Consider the following 19,951-nt stretch of genomic DNA (forward strand, 5'->3'; position numbering starts at 1 on the left):
TTATTTACTTCTGTAGGGACCATTGATAAGTAAGCCTCAGCTTTCTGGAAATGCTCCTTGGTTTCAGCTGTTTTCCTCAATAAGACATTAATTTACCTTCTCTTGACTGAGGATGCATCAGTCCCTTATTCTACTCTTCATCACTTAAAAGGAAGAACAGCTTAGCTTCTGTAACACAAAACTTCCAAGGGACCATTGTAGATTTTCCATTCATTTCAAGCTGCACAATCTTCCATCTTCTGTTCTCCCATAAAGTCCAAATTGAGATTAAGCTATCCCCGCTCCAAAATACGTAAATGATCGTATTAGTTTTTACTCTGTTTAGAGTGCAGATCTGTCTACCTGTCATCTATTTCGGTTATCATCTCTTAGTGAGCTATAAACCACATGAAATCCAATCTGCAACTAGCAAAGAGTCAATTAAATTGAAACCAGAAAATAATAATAATTTAACATGTTCAGGATTAATGATACCTTATTTAAAGTTTCTTCTTTAATGTGAATGAGTTTCACAATCTTCCAGCATTCACTAAATACTTTTAAACTAATTTTATTCTAAATCCCTGAACAAAGATGTCTCCAAGACCTCCCAAACTGTGAGGAATACAAAAATCACATTTCCAGGTTTATTTTAATGCCGTAAAATCATCTGCTGTGTTATGATTTTACTTCTCTAACTGTTAACCTCAAACAACAACATAGATTCATAGAATCCTTACAGTGCAGAAGGAGGTCATTCAGCCCATCAAGTCTGCACCGACTGTCCCTCGTTGGACTTCTTGCCTGATTCTGCTACACATCTCGCCATTGCACATGTCACTCAGACCCGTCTAAGATTCCACCTGCTGTTTCTACTGTTGGTCAAATGCTGCAATACCCTCTCGAACAGGAAGATGACATTGCTTTTATTTTGAAGATGAATTCAACACCGGCTGGAGAGTGTTTTCACTGACATTCCTAGTTTGCCAGTGACCTCCAAATCCATTTTAGTGGCTCCTTTGGCCCTAATTTGTGATATTCCATCATTGCTTCTGATTTGTTAATCACAGCTTAAACTTCTTGTATCATAAAGATTTTGAAAGTTCATTATTTTCTTTGGAAAGGCCCACAGTACAAAATGGTAGATTTGTGACATGTTCTGTTTCACTGACCAAATTTTGGTGGGAAAGGCTGGGGAGACAGATGTTCAAATATTTGTTGATGATGCTTAAACATGATGCTATAAGGTTTGTAATCACTTGTGGTTTCTTTCAATTTCAACAGGAATGCCATATGTTGAAGATATCAAACTTGACCCACCAGAAGCCAAATACGGTAGTGACCTTACTATGACATGTCGCATCACTAACTTTCTCCCACAAGACATTGATGCATCTTGGCAACAAAATGGCAACCGGGTAGTCAAGGGAATCACAGTTAAAGGACCTGTGAAGGAGAAAGATGGATGCTTTTCTGTGAAATCTCAGTTACAAATAAGACCAACTGCACAAAATTTTAATCAAGAATTTTCTTTCCAAGTGAGCCATATTAAATTAAAGACTCCAGTTACAAAAACAACAGTTTTAATACTTCCAGGTAGGTTTTACCATGACCCTTTTCTTTATAAAATTTGAAAAGTTCCGAGTCATTTTTAATTGTGGTTGACTAGGTCAAAGAGAATTAATTTGATTTCATCGTTAGAGACCAGGGAATGGGATGAAACAAACTATTTCAAGATAAATGACAGCGAGCAAATTAGAATTCAATAACTCCATAATTCTCAAGAATTCAACAGATTGTAGAAGAAACCTTAACTGGTGATGCATAAAAGAAGGATATTTGATTTGAGATCATTATGTTCACTGCTTTAAAAATATATCCAAATAAATTCAACTTTTGAAGTAATTCCGTTGATAGAAACTAAATCGCAGAAGTTCTGAACATTTTTGTTTTTGCCTCAGTTCGTCAGTCTTCTAAAAAATAACTTTTAATATGGATCTTTCTAATACAAGTTGGATAAAATAATTAATATTATGATTTTTGAATCCAGTTTTGTTTTGGTCTGTCTTTTCTGTGATAGTACTTTATGTGTGAGTGTTAATGCAGTGAACTTTATTCTTTGGGAGCTCCTTTGATATTTATAGGTAAAAATGTCTCTCACTGCTGCCATAAAGTGGTACATTGAAATACCCTACCACTATCTTTACTTTTAAGATCAGTGTTGTTTTCAAAAGAATCTTTTGAACATGATCATTAATTCTTCTTTCATAGATGTTGTGTACATTGCAGACTATAAATGTACGTTTAGTTTCGTTTTATATTGTTCATCTTAAAGATTAATGAATTTGCTTCAATAGCCAAATATTCATAAATTTTTTATTTGTTTTTCAGCTTTGTCTCCTACCTTGTCTTCTATTAAGGTTGATCCAAATTCTCTTGAAGTTAATCAGAATCTAACATTCAGTGTTACACTGACAAAATATGCTCCTGCTGCAGTTGAAGTAAAGTGGTTTAAAAACAAGACACCTTGTTCAGAAGTGATTAACAAACCTGCTGAAATTGCTGAGGATGGTCTTTTCTCATCAGTTACAAGCACAAAATTTGTTGTAACTGAGAAGGATCATGAGTGTGTCATCAGATGTGCGGTGTTTCATCCAGCAACAAAAGAAATTCAAGAGAAAACTTTCATGTTATTCCTTAAAGGTGAGTGCCATTTTGTTAGAGATGGGTTGAGAACAAAGCATTTCATCGCAATCATAAACAAAAACAGAAATTGCTGGAAAATTTCAGCAGGTCTGGCAGCACCTGTGGAGAGAAATCAGAGTTAATGTTTCAGGTCTAGTGACCCTTCCACAGAACTGAGGACAGGCCACTGAACCCAAAATGTTAACTCTGATTTCTCTCCACAGATGCTGCCTGACCAGCTGAGATTTTCCAGCAATTTTTGTTTTTGTTTCTGATTTACAGCATCTTTTGGTTTTTATTTCATTACAGTGTTATAATTGTCATGCTGAGTTTCTTGAATCCAATGTATTCATTTGAATGTTTACTTGACATTGAAACTTTATGTCGATAAACAGATTTTATCGCTGTTGCTGAGAATAGTTAATTTGTGATGATTTCAGATTCATTACTGTTAAGAGTTACTTAATACTCCAATATTCTAAGGATGTACTTCATTTAACTAACTCTTTCTGTGCTCAGGTATTAAAAATGAAGAATCGCCTTATTCAAATCTATCGAAAGATGAAGGTAAAGTGTCCATCTTGAAAGTTTTTGTTTTGTGCATGTTTGGTTGTAATCCATAGTGATGTCAGTGTAGGATTTCAGACTATGCACAAAATAATCTAGATATAACATTTCAGATGGAGAGGAGTGCTGTCTTCATTTCTGGCTATTAGAATGGATCTAATGGGTGATCCTTTAAAGTGAAGCAGGGATGATGTGATGCAATCCAGCATCCCATTTTCATCATCACTGCCCTAATTACACACAATTGTACCTGTGTTCAAATACAATTACTGTCTAGGGTTTCTAGCTGCTGGGAAAAAGACAAAAATGCCAAACACAAATATTCTTATTTCTTCCGTAATTTTGGATAGAGTATAGTTTGCTGTTCCTAATGCTTTATTCTCTGTAATTTGCCATGAATCTATCATGTCAGAAAAGGCACAACATACTTTTAATTTTGTAAGAATCCTATAAGGGAAAGGAAATCAGGTTAGTGAGTGTACAGTGGAAACCCATGACATCTACTCACCTGTGGAAGTAATGACCTTTTCCATGTTAGCCAAGAATGAGAAGGAATAGCACACAACTTCAATGCCACCATTGTTTTAATCAAAACTTGTAAAGTGCGTACATACATGTACCTGTAGTGATCCAGGTGCTACCTAATTAACAAGGTGGTGGGAGTTAGCTGGATCTTGTATTAATGTGAACTATTTATAGAGACATAGTCATACAACAAGAAAACAGACCCTCTGTCCAACTTGTCCAGACATCCCAATCTGACGTAGTCCCATTTGCCAGCATTTGGCCCGTATCCCTCTAAACCCTTCTTATTCATGTTTTAATTGTAATCACCTACACCACTTCCTCTGGCAGCTCATTCCTACACACCCCACCATCTGTGTGGAAAACATTGCCCCTTGGGTCCTTTTTAAATCTTTCCCCTCTCACCTTAAACCTTTGTCCTCTAGTTTTGGGCTCCCGCAACTTAGGAAAACAACCTAATCTATTCACCCTATCCATGCCTGTCATGATCTTATAAACCTCCATAAATTGACTCCTCAGCCTTTGATGCTCCAGGGAAAACAGCCCCAGCCTATTTAACCTCTCCCTATGACTCAAACCCTCCACTCCCAGCAACATTCTTGTAAATCTTTTCTGCACCATGTCAAGTTTAACAACATCTTTCCTACAAAAGGGCGACCAGAATAGTACACGGTATTCTAAAAGTGGACTCAACAATGTCCTGTACAGCTGCAGCGTGACATCCCACTCCTACACTCAGTGCTCTGACCAATGAAGACAAGCGTGCCAAATGCCTTTTTCACTACCCCGTGTACCTGCCACTCCACTTTCAACGAACTAATCACCGGCACGCCTAGGTCTCTTTTATTCAGCAACAGTCTACAGGGCCCTACCATTAAGTGTATAAGTCCTGCCCTGGTTTGGCTTACCAAACTGCAACACCTCACATTTATCTAAATTAAACTCCGTCTGCCATACCTCAGCCCATTGGCCCATCTGATCAAGGTCCCATTGTACTCTGAGATAACCTTCACTGTCCACTACACCACCAATTTTGGTACCATCTCAAACTTCCTAATCATACCTCCTATATTCACATCCAAATCATTTATATAAATTACAAAAAGCAGTGGACCCACCACTGATCTTTGTGGCCCATCGCTGATCACAGGCCTCCAGTCTGAAAAGTAACTCCCTATCACCACCCTCTGTCTCCTACCTTCAAGCCAATTTTGTATCTGATTGACTAACTCATCCTGGTTCCCATGTGATCTAACCTTACTGATCAGTCTACTGTGCAGAACCTTGTCAAATGCTTTGCTGAAGTCACAACAACATCTACTGATCTGTTTTCATCAATCTTCTTTGTCACCACTTCATAAAACTCAATCAAGTTAGTGGGACATGATGCCCCACGCACAAAGCCATGTTGACTATCCCTAATCAGTCCTAGTCTTTCCAAGTGCATCTAAATCCTATTCCTCAGAATCCCCTCCAACAACTTACCCACCACTGAGGTAAAGCTCACTGGTCTATAATTCCCTGGCTTTTATTTGCAGCTTTTCTTAAATAATGGTACCATATTAGCCAACCTCCAGTCTTCCTGCACGTCACCCGTGGCTGTCAACGATATAAACATTTCAGCAAGGGGCCCAGCAATCACTTCCCTAGCTTCCCACAAAGTTCTGGGAAATACCTGATCAGGTCCCAGGGATTTATCTAATTTTTATTTGTTTTAGCACCTCCAACACCACCTCTTCTGTAACATGAACACTTGTCAAAGACATCACTACTTACTTCCTCAAGCTTCTTGGCTTCCATGACCTTCTGCACAGTAAACAATGATACAAGATATTCATTTAGCATCTCGCCAATCTCCTGTGGTTTCCCACACAGACAGCCATTTTGATTGTTAAGGCACCCTATCTTCTCCCTAGTTACTCTTTTACCCTTAATATGTTTGTAGAATCTCTTTGGATTCTCCTTAGCCCTATTTGTAAAAGCTGCATTATGTCCCCTTTTTGCCTTTCTGATTTCCCTCTTAAGTATATTCCTATTGCCTTTATACCCTAACGATTCACTCGTTCCCAGCTGTCTATACCGGATATATGCCACGTTCTTTTTCTTGACCAGAGCCTCAATTTCTCTGGTCATCCAGCATTCCCTACTCTTACCAGCCTTGCCCTTCACACTAACAGGAACATACTGTCTGTGAACTCTCGTTATCTCATTTTTAAAGGCCTCCCACTTCCGAACTTTCCCTTTACCTTCGAATAGCCTCTCTCAATCAACGTTTGAAAGTTCCTGTCTAATACTGTCAAAATTGACCTTACGCCATTTAGAACTTTAACTTTATGATTAGTTCTATCTTTTTCATAACTATTTTAAAGCTAATATAATTATGATCACTTGTTCCAAAGTGGTCCCCTACTGATACCTCTACTTTGCCCTCCCTTATTTCCCACCAGAACGGCAAGTATTGCTCCTTCTCTAGTATGTACATCCACCTACTGAATAAGAGAGTTATCCTGTACACACTTAACAAATTCCTCCCCATCTAAGCCCTTAACAGTCCCAGCCTGTGTTTGGAAAGTTCAAATCTCCTACCATTACAACCCTATTATTTTTACAGATATCGGATATTTCCTTTTCAATTTCCTGCTGACTGTTGGGGGCCCTATAATACATCCCAACAAGGTGATCATCCCTTTCTTTTTTAAAGTTCCACCCATATACTTCACTGCCATGCTCCCAGGAATATCCTCCCTAAGTACAACAGTAATGTTATCCCTAACCAAAAACACCACCTCCCCTCTTCTCTTGCCCCCATTTCTGTCCTTCCTATAGCACCTCTACCAGGGGACATTGAGGTGCCAGTTCTGTCCATCCCTGAGCCGCATTTCTATAATAGCTGTAATATCCCAGTCCCATCTTCCCAACTACGCTCTGAGCTTGTCTGCCTTACCTGTCGGTCTTCTTGCATTGAAATAAATTTATCAGCTAGGCAGTAAATCTCTGATTCGGATCTGCTGTAGGCTCCCTGGTTTGGTACTGTATTCATTATCTCTTTGTTCCCTTATGCCTCTGTCTAAGTCTTTTTGATCTGTACATCCTTCGCTTACTATGATCTGCCTGTATCGCTCATAAACAGAACTTTTCACTGTATTTCGGTACACGTGACAATAAATCAATCAATCAATCAATCAATTAATCAGTGGCTTGCAGGAAGATATGCATCTGTTGCTACCCATTTGAACTGTCATGGTCATGGTACCAGAAAGGGTCATGGTTGTACACGGCCACTGGTCTGCAAGAAAGCAGACTTAACAGTAATAATGGGAAGAATAAAAATGCATAACAAATCCCTCCCCAGTCTGATACCCAACAGCACTATTGAAGCAAACTAAGCAACCATGAGGGAACTGCTGACTGCTACCATGGTCTCTAGTATGTTGGCCCAACTCTAAATATTTCACTGTGGCCTACAATGCATATAATCGATTTATTTATTGTCACATGTACCGAAATGCAATGAAAAGCTTTGTTTATGAGCGGTACAGGCAGATCATAGTAAGCAAAGGATGTACAGATTAAAAAGACTTAGACAGAGGCATACGTGTTACATTGCACAGGGTGTGTGCTAGGCGAGATCAATTTTAACAAGATCTGGGTTATTTGAAACTAGAGAGTCCATTCATCAGTCTAATAGCGGCTGGGAAAAAGCTGTTCCTGAACCTGCTCGTACGTGTGTTCAGGCTTCTGTATCTTCTGCCTGATGGAAAAGGTTGTATGAGTTTATTACCGGGGTGCGAAGGGTCTTTGATGTTGGCAGCCTCTCTGCAGCAGTGAGCTGTGTAAATGGAGTCCATGGATGGAATGCTGGCTTCCGTGATGGTCTGGGCTATGCACACCACCTTCTGTAGTTTCTTACAGTTCTGGGCAGAGCAGTTGCCATACCATGTCGTTATGCACCTGGACAGTATGCTTTCAATAGTGCATCTGTAGATGTTGGTGAGGGACGTTATGGACGTGCCACATTTCCTGAGCTGCCTGAGGAAGAAGAGGTGTTGTTGTGCCTTCTTGACTGTCGTGACCAAGTGGAAAGTCCAGGTCAGGTTGTTGGTTATCATCACTCCGAGGAACTTGATGCTCTTCACCCTCTCAACCTCAGTTCTGTTGATGAAGATGGAGTGTGCTCTCCTCCTTTCTTTCTGAAGTCCATGATCAGTTCTTTAGTTTTGCCAGTGTTGAGAGACAGATTGTTTTCATTGCATCACGTCATCAAGCCCTCTATCTCCCTTTTGACTCATCATTGTTAGATATCCATCCCACTACCGTGGTGTCGTCAGCAAACATGTATATGGCATTCATTCAGAAGTTGGCAACACAGTTCTCCAGTTCACCCATCATCTGCACAATTCTGAACTTGTCTTCTATCTGCACACAACTTAAAACTGAACTGCTAGATTATTCTGGTTTTGAGCAAAGGGTCAAGGAATCCTGATCCATATGTCAGTAACTTTTCACTGCATGTGTGACCTGTTCATTGCTCAATGCACTCCCCTCACATGCAGTCTCTGATGGATGTCTCTGCCCTGATGCATGGGAGAGAGAGAATGGATGCTCGTTTCTACACTACAAGTCTGGATGCACTGAAATCATACTTAAAGGTATATCTAGACAAATAAAAGAAAAAGACTCTTTAAAATGGTACTCATCAGTTTTAGCAGAAACAGTAGTAATGGATCTCATGTTGTGCTTCTAACTTGTTGGCTGTATCACCTAGAGTGCTTTAGTCAGAATCTAAGTGGCTGTGTTCACATTGAAATGGCATATTTCAGTTTTTGGGACTTAACTGACTGCTGATGCTTTCTCCCAATTTATAGTCTTTAATACAATTAGTGGAAGCTATTGTTATATAGTAGATAGCCATGAATGCACTATCTTCTTGGATTTTACTGACCTGGAGGTGACTGAAGCATTTTGTGCCATGAAGTGACCTTTTGCTTTAATAGATGATTTCATGCTAACTATCCTCCATATCTTCTGCAGCTCTCTTTTTGTCACTTTCCAAAGTGTATTATGTTCCATAATTGCTTCAAATTTAGTAAAAATTTCTCATGTCGGAAACATGCCCATTTTGATGTGTAACCCATGATTTTTGCCCATATGAATAAATTCTAGTCATGTGGCTTTTAACTATTCATTTGGTGTGAGGTAACAACATTTTAATCTCACACTCAGTTTTCCCAGTTTGAATAACCGGATTCCTTCTTATATCTTGATTCTTTAATATTTTTGTTTCCTCTCTCATCTATGACTGCACCTTCATTCTTCCATGAACTCCAAGTCTTCTATATTGGGACAGTAGATAGCTAGATGTTCTCTCACTACTTTCATGGTTTTTATTTTCATCTTGAACATTAAGGCCCATAATTAACGCAGGTGTGTTGCTGACTCTTGGTAAAGTAGCTTAGCATTCGTAGAATGTTGGAAGTAGTTTAGGTTAAAATCAAAAAACCCCTAGTGTAGGAATGCAGAGTGCTGCTGGAACTACTGAATATCATTGTCTTCCTTTTTGTAATTAAAGTAAAATCTATATATTTGTTATATTATTAAGAGTTTTACCTATCTCAATTTTTATTCCACCCTGTAATTTTACAGGGGTATCACAGATAACTTGCAAGACACCACATCCTCAAGCTGGCCAACCTGTAACAATTTCCTGCACTGTTACGGGATCTGCTTTAGAAGACTCGCACATCACTTGGTACAAAGATATTTACCCTTTTGATGAAACCAGCTGCATTGAAAACAAACCATTTGAAACTGGTGTAGGTTTCACCACTGCATTAACTTACACACCAAAGCAAGAAGATGATAATTGTCACTTCCAAGTTGATATTATCACTGAGATGGACCCAATCAGCAGATATTTCAAACTGAAATTAATTTGAGTTGGTATGGCAGTTTCTGAGACAGTAATCAATGCATTCTGATGTTGCAGCTGTAAAGTGAAGGAATATTCTTGCTTCAACTTCATAATGTATAATAAAATACTTTCATAGGTGAAATGTAGGATGTGTGATCAACATTAGCTTTGTTTTTATATGCATCCATTTTAGTTTGAGATTTACTGATCACTAATAAATTTATCCTGGAGCATTGTAATCTCTATATCTCCTACTTGTATTAACACTACTAATATTTTTGTTCTTGTTAGCTGGATGATCAGAAGCAATGGGGAAAAGCCATTAGCTAGCTAATAAAAGGTTGAGTATTAAAAAATACCTTAAAAGCCAATCTTTGTGTCAAGACAGAATATATTAATGAAAGAAAGTGACAACCGTTACTGTGAAGGAATTAGAGGGGGAAATGGCTGCTAAAATAAATTTCACATAGCATGTGGACTGAGAGAGAAGTGTGAAGAAAACAGAGGATAATGTGTGAAGAAATATTGTGTGATATCACCTTCAGTGTTGCTACTGTTCACAGTCATGACTGGCCTCAAACAACACAGGAGTTGGAGGAGCATAGCAGGCCAAACAGCATCAGACCATCAGAAGGTTGATGTTTCGTGTTGGGACCCTTCTTCAGAAATGGGGAGGGTGAAGGGAGCTCAGAAATAAACAGAGAGAGAAGGGGTGGGGCTGGGGAAGGTAGGTGAGATGGTGATAGGTGAAAACAGGTAGGGAGTGGTGGGGATTGGTCAGTGGATGGGTGGGACGGACAGGTGGGGGGAGAAGATGGACAGGATGTGTCAGGTCATGGAGGCAGTGATGAGAGGGAGGGTTGGATATGGGATGAGGCCGGGGATGGGGAGATTTTAAAACTGGTGAGTTCTATGCTTAGGCCATCAGGTTGTAGGCTCCTGAGGCAGAATATGAGGTGTTGCTCCTCCAGTTTGAGGGTGGTGTCATTGTGGCACTGGAGGAGGCCCAGGATGGACATGTCACCCAGGGAGTGGGAGGGAAAGTTAAAATGGTTGGTGACCGGAAAGTGTTGTCATTTGTCCATCATGCTTGTAATGTTGCACATGACCTCTTTTGAATAGAGAAATTGGCTCTGGTGTCTCTAGTTGCCATTTTCAGCATACATTGTGTGCAACCTTCTCCTGCAATACAAAAAATGTAATAGCCATATGTGCCTGTCATGATTGTGTAGTACCAATGTTATTGAGTAAGTTGAGGTTGCAATAGTGGTGAGAGCAGTTGGAGGAAGATAGACTGGTACAGTGATTGTAGGAAGTGAAGTAAAACAGTGGAACAGAGTGTTAAGTGTAGCTGTAGGTGTGAGGAGAACCATTGAGATGAGAGGTGGAATTCCTGGCCATATTTGAGACATTTGCCAGAACTGCAGCTATATCCTATGAGCTAAGATGACATTAGTCTCCTTCATTGTCTTATTGTTGTGTTGTGCTACTTGGAAAACTTTCTAGCTCTTGGTTGTTTCAGCTAAGTGTTGTGTCTGTGAGGCTAAAGTTGCTTGGAGTCTATTCCTTTGATTAGTAACAAGTGTCTTGCTTGGATTTATGAATTTTCAACCTGCAAACGTCATGTGGGTTTTGTTACTCATCCCACTCTAATGGAGCAGAGAAATGAATAAGTAGTATGTATTGTCCCATTTCAGTTTGATAGGTACTTTTATTTTTCAAAGAAAAAAAATCAGTTAGTTCAATTCAACAGACTCAGCAGTGCTGAAGATATCCAGTAATACCATAATTGAAGAGACAGCTCAATACCATAACAACATGTACCTTTTGTGCTGTTTAGGAAGTCCACTTTATAGTTTATTTCATACACAAAGTACATTACTTTGTAATAATAAGATGCATTTGTTGATGACTATTGGATCCACTTTAAAATGAAGACAGTTTGATTTATTTACAGACTGTTGTTTAGATGTTTCCTCTGAAAATTTATAAACAAACAGTATTAATGTCCATTTCAAAAAATGGAAACGTTGTGAACTATTTTTGTATTCCGCATTTGAGAATCTGTCTGAATTTGCCATTTTGCCAAGGGGTATGTTTATGTGATGTTACTATGTTGGCACAGTTTTTTTTTGTATTTTGACTAACCTATTCAACTAACTGAAAATTGTTATTTGAGAAATAGGTGCAATAATAGATATTTCTGCTTTTTCCTCTTGACTCTTCCCCAACAACACTCTCTTTCTGAATTGGAAAGATAATTCAAGAATCTTTTCCAGCACAAAATCTAAACTGACACTTCAGATTAGTACCAAGGGAAGTCCTGCAGTGCTGAGACCATCGTATCTTCCATATCACACATTAAAAGCAGGCCCATTTACCTTACTGTCAGAGTGGGTGACGTCACTCCGGTATTTCATTGTAATTGTGGCTGCCTTTTTGGGCAGGTGATTTATATAAGCCAGGAATTAGAACATGTTTCAATTCCTCTAACCTTTTCTGGCTAACTATTAATATATGCAAGTGGAAACCTTCTGAAGTTGATTACTGTGATTCAGAGTTGAGAACTTTTGTAGAGACTTCTAAATGGCTGGTAATTGTCCATTAGAAATTACAAGTTGCCAGGAAATTATTGTATAGTCAGTGTCATTCCCCAGTTATCAGGAAACCAAAATATCTGGGCCATTGTATGAAATGGTTACAATTGAGATTTGTTTTCATTAATATTGATTAAATATCAATTTTAATTGTGGTTTTTAAAAAAGTCAAATTAGGATTTAGTTGTCAGAACTTTCTTTGTATATTTTTTGTTTGTATTTTTATATATAAATAAAATATATATTTCTGTATTCTAAGTTCAGCAATATTGTCACTTCATTGTAGGAATGTAAAATAGCAGTAATTGAATTTTGTGTTTGCCAAGATAGAGGAATCATTGACTTTCATCTCACCACTCCCTGGGTCACAACATAAATTTTAAAATATTTTACCCAAGTTCCCCATTTGGTGTATGCTTTCTGTATATTATACTTAGAATGAAAAGATCCATCAACTGGATATCTTTGCTAAACACAAAATTAATTTATTCTGAAATAAAATGGTCCAATAAAGATGCAGAATTGGTTAATACTCTCAATTTGTAATCTGAAAAATATAAATATCTGCCCCCTGTGATGAGACTCTGGGTTTAAGAGGTTATTTTGTCCTTTTTGTTTGAAGAGAGGTTGTAAGGCAAAGCAGCCTGGGTAATGTAAACAGCTTGGGAGGCTTTGGTTTTTTTTAAAAGTAGCCTAAATGGGGTGTGGCCAGCTCTCTCAGATCATTATGTACGGGGTGTTATGGACCAGACCAGATCCCCTCAAAATATTTTAAGAAGGTCCCCTAGCTCCAAACTTTTTCTTACTTTAACGGCAGATGTAAACTCCCATGTTCCGGATACAATGCGACTGGTCAAACTACTCACTGTTAAGCAAGTCCTATCTAAAAGTTGGGAGAAACTTGCTGCATCTCAATGCATTTGCTGAGCGCCAAGATGAGTTTCTCGCAGCCAGCAGCTAATGGCCAATTAAGAGGTATTATAACTTGTTAAATGTTTTATTAACATCATAAATCACCTCATTAATATTCAGCTTCCTCGCTTACCAAATGTGCTAAACAAGCTAGATTTCGGTAATTCTCATAATGGAAGGTGGAGGAGGTACCTGGCAACTTTAGCTCACTGCCAGCTGTACTGTTGTGAAGTGAAGCAGGAGGATTTACACATGAATATACATCCAAAGAAAGCCCGAGAAGGTTGTCAAACATGAGGGAGGTGTTGTCCATAGTCAGGAGTGACCTGGTTTCAAGGGGAATGCAGTGAATGACATAGTTACTTCATATGCAAGGGGCTGGGTGGGAAAAATAGGCACATGGGTTGGATGGGTACTTTGGGAAATGTGAAGCCTGTGGTATTAACGGACAGAGCCACCAGGAAGGGAATATTTATGTTTGGGAGCTTCTTGGCACGTTCCAGCTGAGTCTGGAAATCATTGGTTGCGGAGTGCTCGCTGTGCTGTGATGGAGATGAAAAGATCTATCACTACACTCATTAGGTGTACCCTAGAAATCTGTGGGAACTGAGGGAAGAGATTGTTGGGCCCTTTGCTGAGATATTTGTATCATCGAAAGACACAGGTGAGGTGCTGGAAGACTGGAGGTTGGCTAATGTTGTGCCACTATTTAAGAAAGGTGGTAAGAAAAAGCCAGAGAACTATAGACTGGTGAGATGATATTGGTGGTGGCCAAGTTGTTGGAGGGAATCCTGAGGAACAGGATTTACATGTATTTGGAAAGGCGAGGACTGATTAGGGATAGTCAGTATGGCTTTATGCTTGGGAAATTGTGTCTCACTATCTTGATTGAGTTTTTTGAAGAGGTAACAAGGACTGATGAGGATAAAGTTATGAATGTGATCTATATGGACTTCAGTAAGGAATTTGACAAGGTTTCTCATGGTAGACTGTTTAGCAAGGTTAGATCACATGGAATAGAGGGACATCTATATATTTGGATCCAGAACTGGCTCGAAGGTAGAAGGCAGAGAGTGGCGGTGGTGGAGGGCTGGTTTTCAGACTGGAGGTCCGTGACCAGCAATGTGCCACGAGGGATTGGTGCTGGGTCCACTGTTTTTTGTCATTTATATAAGTGATTTGGATGTGAACATAGGAGGTATGGTTAGTAAGTTTGCAGATGACACTAAAATTGGTGGTATAGTGGACAGCAATAAGGTTACCTCAAAATACAATGGGATCTTGATGAGATAGCCAATGGGCTGAGGAGTGGCAGATGAACTTTAATTTAGATAAATGTCAGGTGCTGCATTTTGGAAAGGCAAATCAGGGCAGGAGTTATAGACTTAATGGTAAGGTCCTGGGGAGTGTTGCTGAAGAAACAGACCTTGGAGTGCAGGTTCATAGTTCCTTGAAAGTAGAATCGCAGATAGATAGGATAGTGAAGAAGGTGTTTAATATGCTTCCCTTTATTGGTCAGTGCATTGAGTATAGGACTGGGAGCTCATGTTGTGGCTCTACAGGACATTGGTTCCGCTACTTTTTGAGTTTTGCATGTATATCTGGTCTCCCTCCTATAGGAACAATGTTGTGAAACTGGAGAGAGTTCAGAGAAGATTTACAAGGATGTTGCCAGGTTTGGAGGGTTTGAGCTATAGGGAGAGGCTGAATAGACTGAGGCTGCTTTCTCTGGAGCATTGGAGGCTGAGGGGTGACCTTATAGAGGTTTAAAGAATCCTGGGGTTCATGGATAGGATAAACAGGCAAGGTCTTTTCCACTGAGGAGGGATTCCAAAAATAGAGGGCATAGGTTTGAGGTGAGAGGGGAAAGATAAAGAAGGGACTTTTCAAGCAGAAGTGGTGCATATTTGGAATGTGCTGCCAGCAGAAGTGGTAGAAGCTGGTATAATTACAACATTTAAAAGGCATCTGGATGGGTATATGAATAGGAAGAGTTACAGGGATATGGGCCAAATGCTGGCAAATAGGACTAAATTTATATAGGATATCTGTTCGGCATGGATGAGTTGGACTGAAGGGTCTGTTTCCATGCTCTTTGTGACTCTATGACTCTGTCTGTGGGAGATGGTGTCTTGCTGAGAGGAAAGGGTAGTCAGCCTCTGGTTAGCTCTTTTTTCGGCTTTCTGTTTGAACTTTCCCACACTTCTCCCCCTGTCTCGAAGTTAAAGTGTACCAGTCCTTAGTGAGGTCAAGGGCATTTATGGTCAATTATGGAGAGTCACCACAGTTGGTCGAAGGACTCATTCAATTGCAGTAAGGGAATTTGGACCCAGTCAGTCACTTGAGCCCACCACTGCCTGGGAATCATTGTCTTTCCTGTCTGTGGATGGGCCTCAGTTATTCCCGCAGGTCAGCCATTCTGAAGATTATAAGTTCATAATTCAAGGAGCTATGGAAACATCACTCTAGGGCCTGGATGATACTCAGCTGGAGATATCTTCACCAGTCAGTCTGGAGATTGGGCCACGGTTAGAACTGGGATTTAGATAATAAGCATTAGGGGTCTTATCAGATGATCCATGGAGTGTTGGATAAGTGGGAAACTCAGGTCTGGGGATGGGCTACATCATGCTGTGATACTGAGGGGTGAATGACAATCAAGTTGCCCAAGTCCAAATGTAAGGCTGGAATGATTTAGAGCATAGGAGTGCATGGATGCTGTGGAATCCAAGTCACTATCACTGTATTTCAGTGGGAGGACAGTGGATTAAAATCATAGACATGGCAATGTAGTAAGCCATGGGCTGAGGGGGAAAATTGGGGATGCTAAAAGCCAAATAAAGTGTTGGATGATGGGGCATGAAAGCTGATGGGGTTGACAGGGACAGCAACTCAAAACAGAACATGAAGGGTTAGGACTATTTGGCAGACTCTACAAATCATTTGCAAGAGCATGAACTGGATGGTGTGCCATTTTCAACTGAAACTTAACAAATCTAAAAGCAAAATGGTGAAAACACATAAGCTAATTTCTTTTTCCTGCTGGTGCAGGACAGGGCAGACTGATTTGTTATGTAAGTCTTTGCTAGGGGCAATTGCATTAATCGGGCATTGGTAGATTCAATAATGCCACACCTGTACAATCAAATTGCATTTCATATGCAGCTTGTGCATTGACCAAAATTGTACATTAAATATTCTGGAGATCTGAAATAAAAGCAGAAAGTGATGAAGAAACTCAGCAGGTCTGGCAGCATCTGCAGCAAGAGAAACATAGGTAATGTTTTGAGGCTGATGAATCTTTGGAAGCTCTGTTTCTAAAACACATTAAAAACTTTGGCCTCGAGCAATCATGACAATTTCATCACTTCTAATAATGGATCTTTGTCATCTCTGCAAAGCTGATGTGACTGCTGGAAATCTTGAAAGTGACACCTGTGTACACCAGTTCACATGCATATTTCACAGGTGTCACTGCTGCACACTGCTTTAGAGCTGCTACCATGCCACACTTAACCGTAAATATGTAAGAACATTGTCTGTTATATCCAATAGTGTATTTCTTAGCTGAGTGAGTGGGATGGGGAAGAGTGCAATGAGAGTCTAGTCCTACCAGATTTATAATCTCGCTCTGTTGTTTGGTAACATGTTTTACACTACACATATCTAAATAAGGTGAAATAACTGAGGTCCATATAGAGGCAAGTACGTTGCCTTCTGTCTGGGAGTTGTCCATGCCATAATGTATTGCAGCCTAACATGAAGCTTCATTTCTATTTGTTATGACTGCTCAGGAATCATGTCACCGAGAAGCTGTTTTGGTTATGATATTCCCCACAGAGTATCAGTGCACCTACTTCAAATGGATCTACAATGGCTGGGACTATCGTTATTGTCACAGTCCCACACAGACAACACAAAAGGAGGCAACAGTTACAAAAGCAAATCTTTGAACAACAGAAACATCAATGGCTGCTGAGCAGCCTCCAGAGAGAGAGAAGCAGCAACAGGAAGTCTTCCCAGGATGCAGAGGAGGATGAGGAGACTCAGAATCTGCCATTTTCCCTGTCTTTCTTTCAGGCATCCACGGTTCAGTATTGACTGGCGTCCCTAGACACCATACCAGAACTGTGTCATTTACTGAAACAGGACATGCAATCAGAAGGAGTGGGCGGTCATCTCATTACAGTGGCCATCAAGGTAACAGGAAAGCTTAACTTCAATGCATTCTGGTCCATTCCAAGGAGCTACTTGCTGATCGGGTCAGGCCATGTCCTCTTCACGGCTGTGGATGCCACTGCAAAAGAGAAGAGAGGGCATTAGTTGTGCAAGGGGTTAGAAGTTTGAGCATCTGAAGAATGAGTTCAAATTGGGCGAAATGGTGGCACAATGGTTAGCCTTGCTGCCTCACAGCACCAGGAACTTGGGTTCGATTCCAGCCTTGGGTGACTGTGTGAAGTTTGCACATTCTCCCTGTGTCTGAGTACATTTTCTCTGGGTGCTCCAGTTTCTGCTGACAGTCCAAAGGTGTGCAGGTTAGGTAGATTGGCTTTGACAAATGTGGGGATAGGGTGGGGGTGGGGTTGTCTGTGTGGGATGTTCTTTAGAAAATCAATGCAGACTCAATGGGTCAAATGGCCACTTTCTACACTGCAGGGATTCTTTGATTCTATGATGGTAGTGGGAGAGCTGCGCAGCACAGAACATGAAGCTTATGGGTTGCCTGGGCATGGAGCCTTCACTATTCCCATGAGTGGTCTCAACTCCTTCTAGATATTGTGAAGATCATCTCTTTATAAGGAGCAAGGAGTCAAACATTACCCATCCATCTTTTCTCCTCAAATCCTGCTGTGACACATTCTGTTTCAATGTTTTCAGTGTTTCAATAAGGCCATCTCTCATTCTTCTAAACTCCAATGCATACAAACCCAACTTTCTCAATCTCTCCTCAGAAGATAGTCTCTCTATATCCAGGACCAACTAAGTGAACCTTCTCTGGACTGATAATCTCTTTCCTGAGGTAAGGAGATCAAAACCATTCACAGATGTTAGTGAGAAGAACTTTGCAGGGTGGAAAGGGCTGTTTCTGCTGTTGTCTTTTCTGGTGCCTGGTCAATGCCAGGTGATCCGTCTGGTTTCATTTCTTTGAGACTTTGTACTGATTGGTACGATTGAATGGCTTACTAGGCCATTTCAGAGGGCAATTAAGAGTCAACCACATCGCCGTGGGTCCGCAGTCACTTTTAGGCCAGACCAGGTGGGGATGGCAGATTTCCTTCCCTGAAGGATATTAGTGAACCAGATGGGTTTTTCTAACAATTGGTGATGGTTTCATGGTGATGTTAGGAAGGAGATAGTCAGCATGGCTTTGTGAGGGGCAGGTCATGCCTCACAAGCCTTATTGAATTCTTTGAGGATGTGACAAAACACATTGATAAAGGTCGAGCAGTGGATGTGGTAGATATGGATTTTAGCAAGGCATTTGATAAGGTTCCCCATGGTAGGCTCATTCAGAAAGTAAGGAGGCATGGAATTCAGGGAAATTTGAATGTCTGGATACAAAAATGGCTGTCCAATACAAGACAGAAGGTGGTAGTAGATGGAAAGTATTTAGCCTGGAGCTCGGTGACCAGTGGTGTTCCGCAGGGATCTGTTCTGGGACCTCTACTCTTTGTGATCTTTATAAATGACTTGGATGAGGAAGTGGAAGGGTGGGTTAATGAGTTTGTTGATGACACGAAGGTTGGTGGAGTTGTAGATAGTGTGGAGGGCTGTTGTAGGTTTCAAAGGGACATTGACAGGATGCAGAGCTGGACAAAGAAGTGGCAGATGGAATTCAACATGGAAAAGTGATTCATTTTGGAAGATCGAATTTGAATGCAGAATACAGACTTAATGGTAGGACTCTCGGCAGTGTGGAGGAACAGAGGGATCTTGGGGTCCGTCCATAGATCCCTCAAAGTTGCTACCCAAGTTGATAGGGTTGTTAAGAAGGCATATGGTGTGTTGGCTTTCATTGGCAGCGGTATTGTGTTTAAGAGCCGTAAGATTTTGCTGCAGCTTGATAAAACCCTGGTTAGACCACACATGGAATATTGTGTTCAGTTCTGGTCGCCTCATTATAGGAAGGATGAGGAAGCTTTAGAGAGGGTGCAGAGGAGATTTACCAGGATGCTGCCTGGACTGGAGGGCAGGTCTTATGAGGAAAGGTTGAGGGAGCTAGGGCTTTTCTTATTGGAGTGAGGAAGGATGAAAGGTGACTTGATAGAGGTTTACAAGGTGATGAAAGGCATAGATCGAGTGGATAGCCAGAGACTTTTTCCCAGGGCAGAAATGACTATGACAAGTTGGCATAATTTTAAGGTGATTGGAGGAAGATATAGGGGAGATGTCAGAGGTAGGTTCTTTACACAGAGACTGGTGGGTGCATGGAATGCTCTGCTAGCAGTGGTAGTGGAGTCAGATACATTAGGGACACTTAAGTGACTCTTGGATAGGCACATGGATGATAGTAAAATGAAGGGTATGCAGATTAGTTTGATTTTTAGAGTAGGATAATAGGTCAGCATAATATCATGGGCTGAAGGGCCTGAACTGTGCTGTACTGTTCCATGTTCTATGAGGCAATTGAGGTTTGAAGGACATCTATGTTTTTAGATAACACAGTGTGGAGCTGGAGGAACACAGCAGACCAGGCAGCATCAGAGGAGCAGGAAAGTTGACGTTTCTGGTCGGGAGCAGGATCCCGACCCAAAACGTCAACTTTCCTGCTCCT

General features: G+C 40.5%; 2 protein-coding genes across 3 annotated transcripts in view; both read left to right on the forward strand.

Moving 5' to 3' along the window:
- LOC109934976 overlaps positions 1-12,522 on the forward strand; it is a 41,223-nt gene extending 28,701 nt beyond the window's left edge. For both annotated transcript variants that reach the window (XM_020533660.2, XM_048607034.1), the window contains 4 exons: positions 1,264-1,575; positions 2,371-2,682; positions 3,184-3,231; positions 9,400-12,522. In XM_020533660.2, coding sequence (XP_020389249.2) covers positions 1,264-1,575; positions 2,371-2,682; positions 3,184-3,231; positions 9,400-9,692 — 965 coding nt within the window. In that variant the 3' untranslated portion in view covers positions 9,693-12,522. The remainder of the gene's footprint in view (positions 1-1,263; positions 1,576-2,370; positions 2,683-3,183; positions 3,232-9,399) is intronic.
- The window catches only part of LOC109934977, a 225,473-nt gene that overhangs the window by 129,205 nt on the left and 76,317 nt on the right, over positions 1-19,951 (forward strand). The window lies entirely within an intron of this gene.

This window comes from Rhincodon typus, chromosome 17, assembly GCF_021869965.1.
Source record: "Rhincodon typus isolate 14 chromosome 17, sRhiTyp1.1, whole genome shotgun sequence".
NCBI classification, from domain to species: domain Eukaryota; kingdom Metazoa; phylum Chordata; class Chondrichthyes; order Orectolobiformes; family Rhincodontidae; genus Rhincodon; species Rhincodon typus.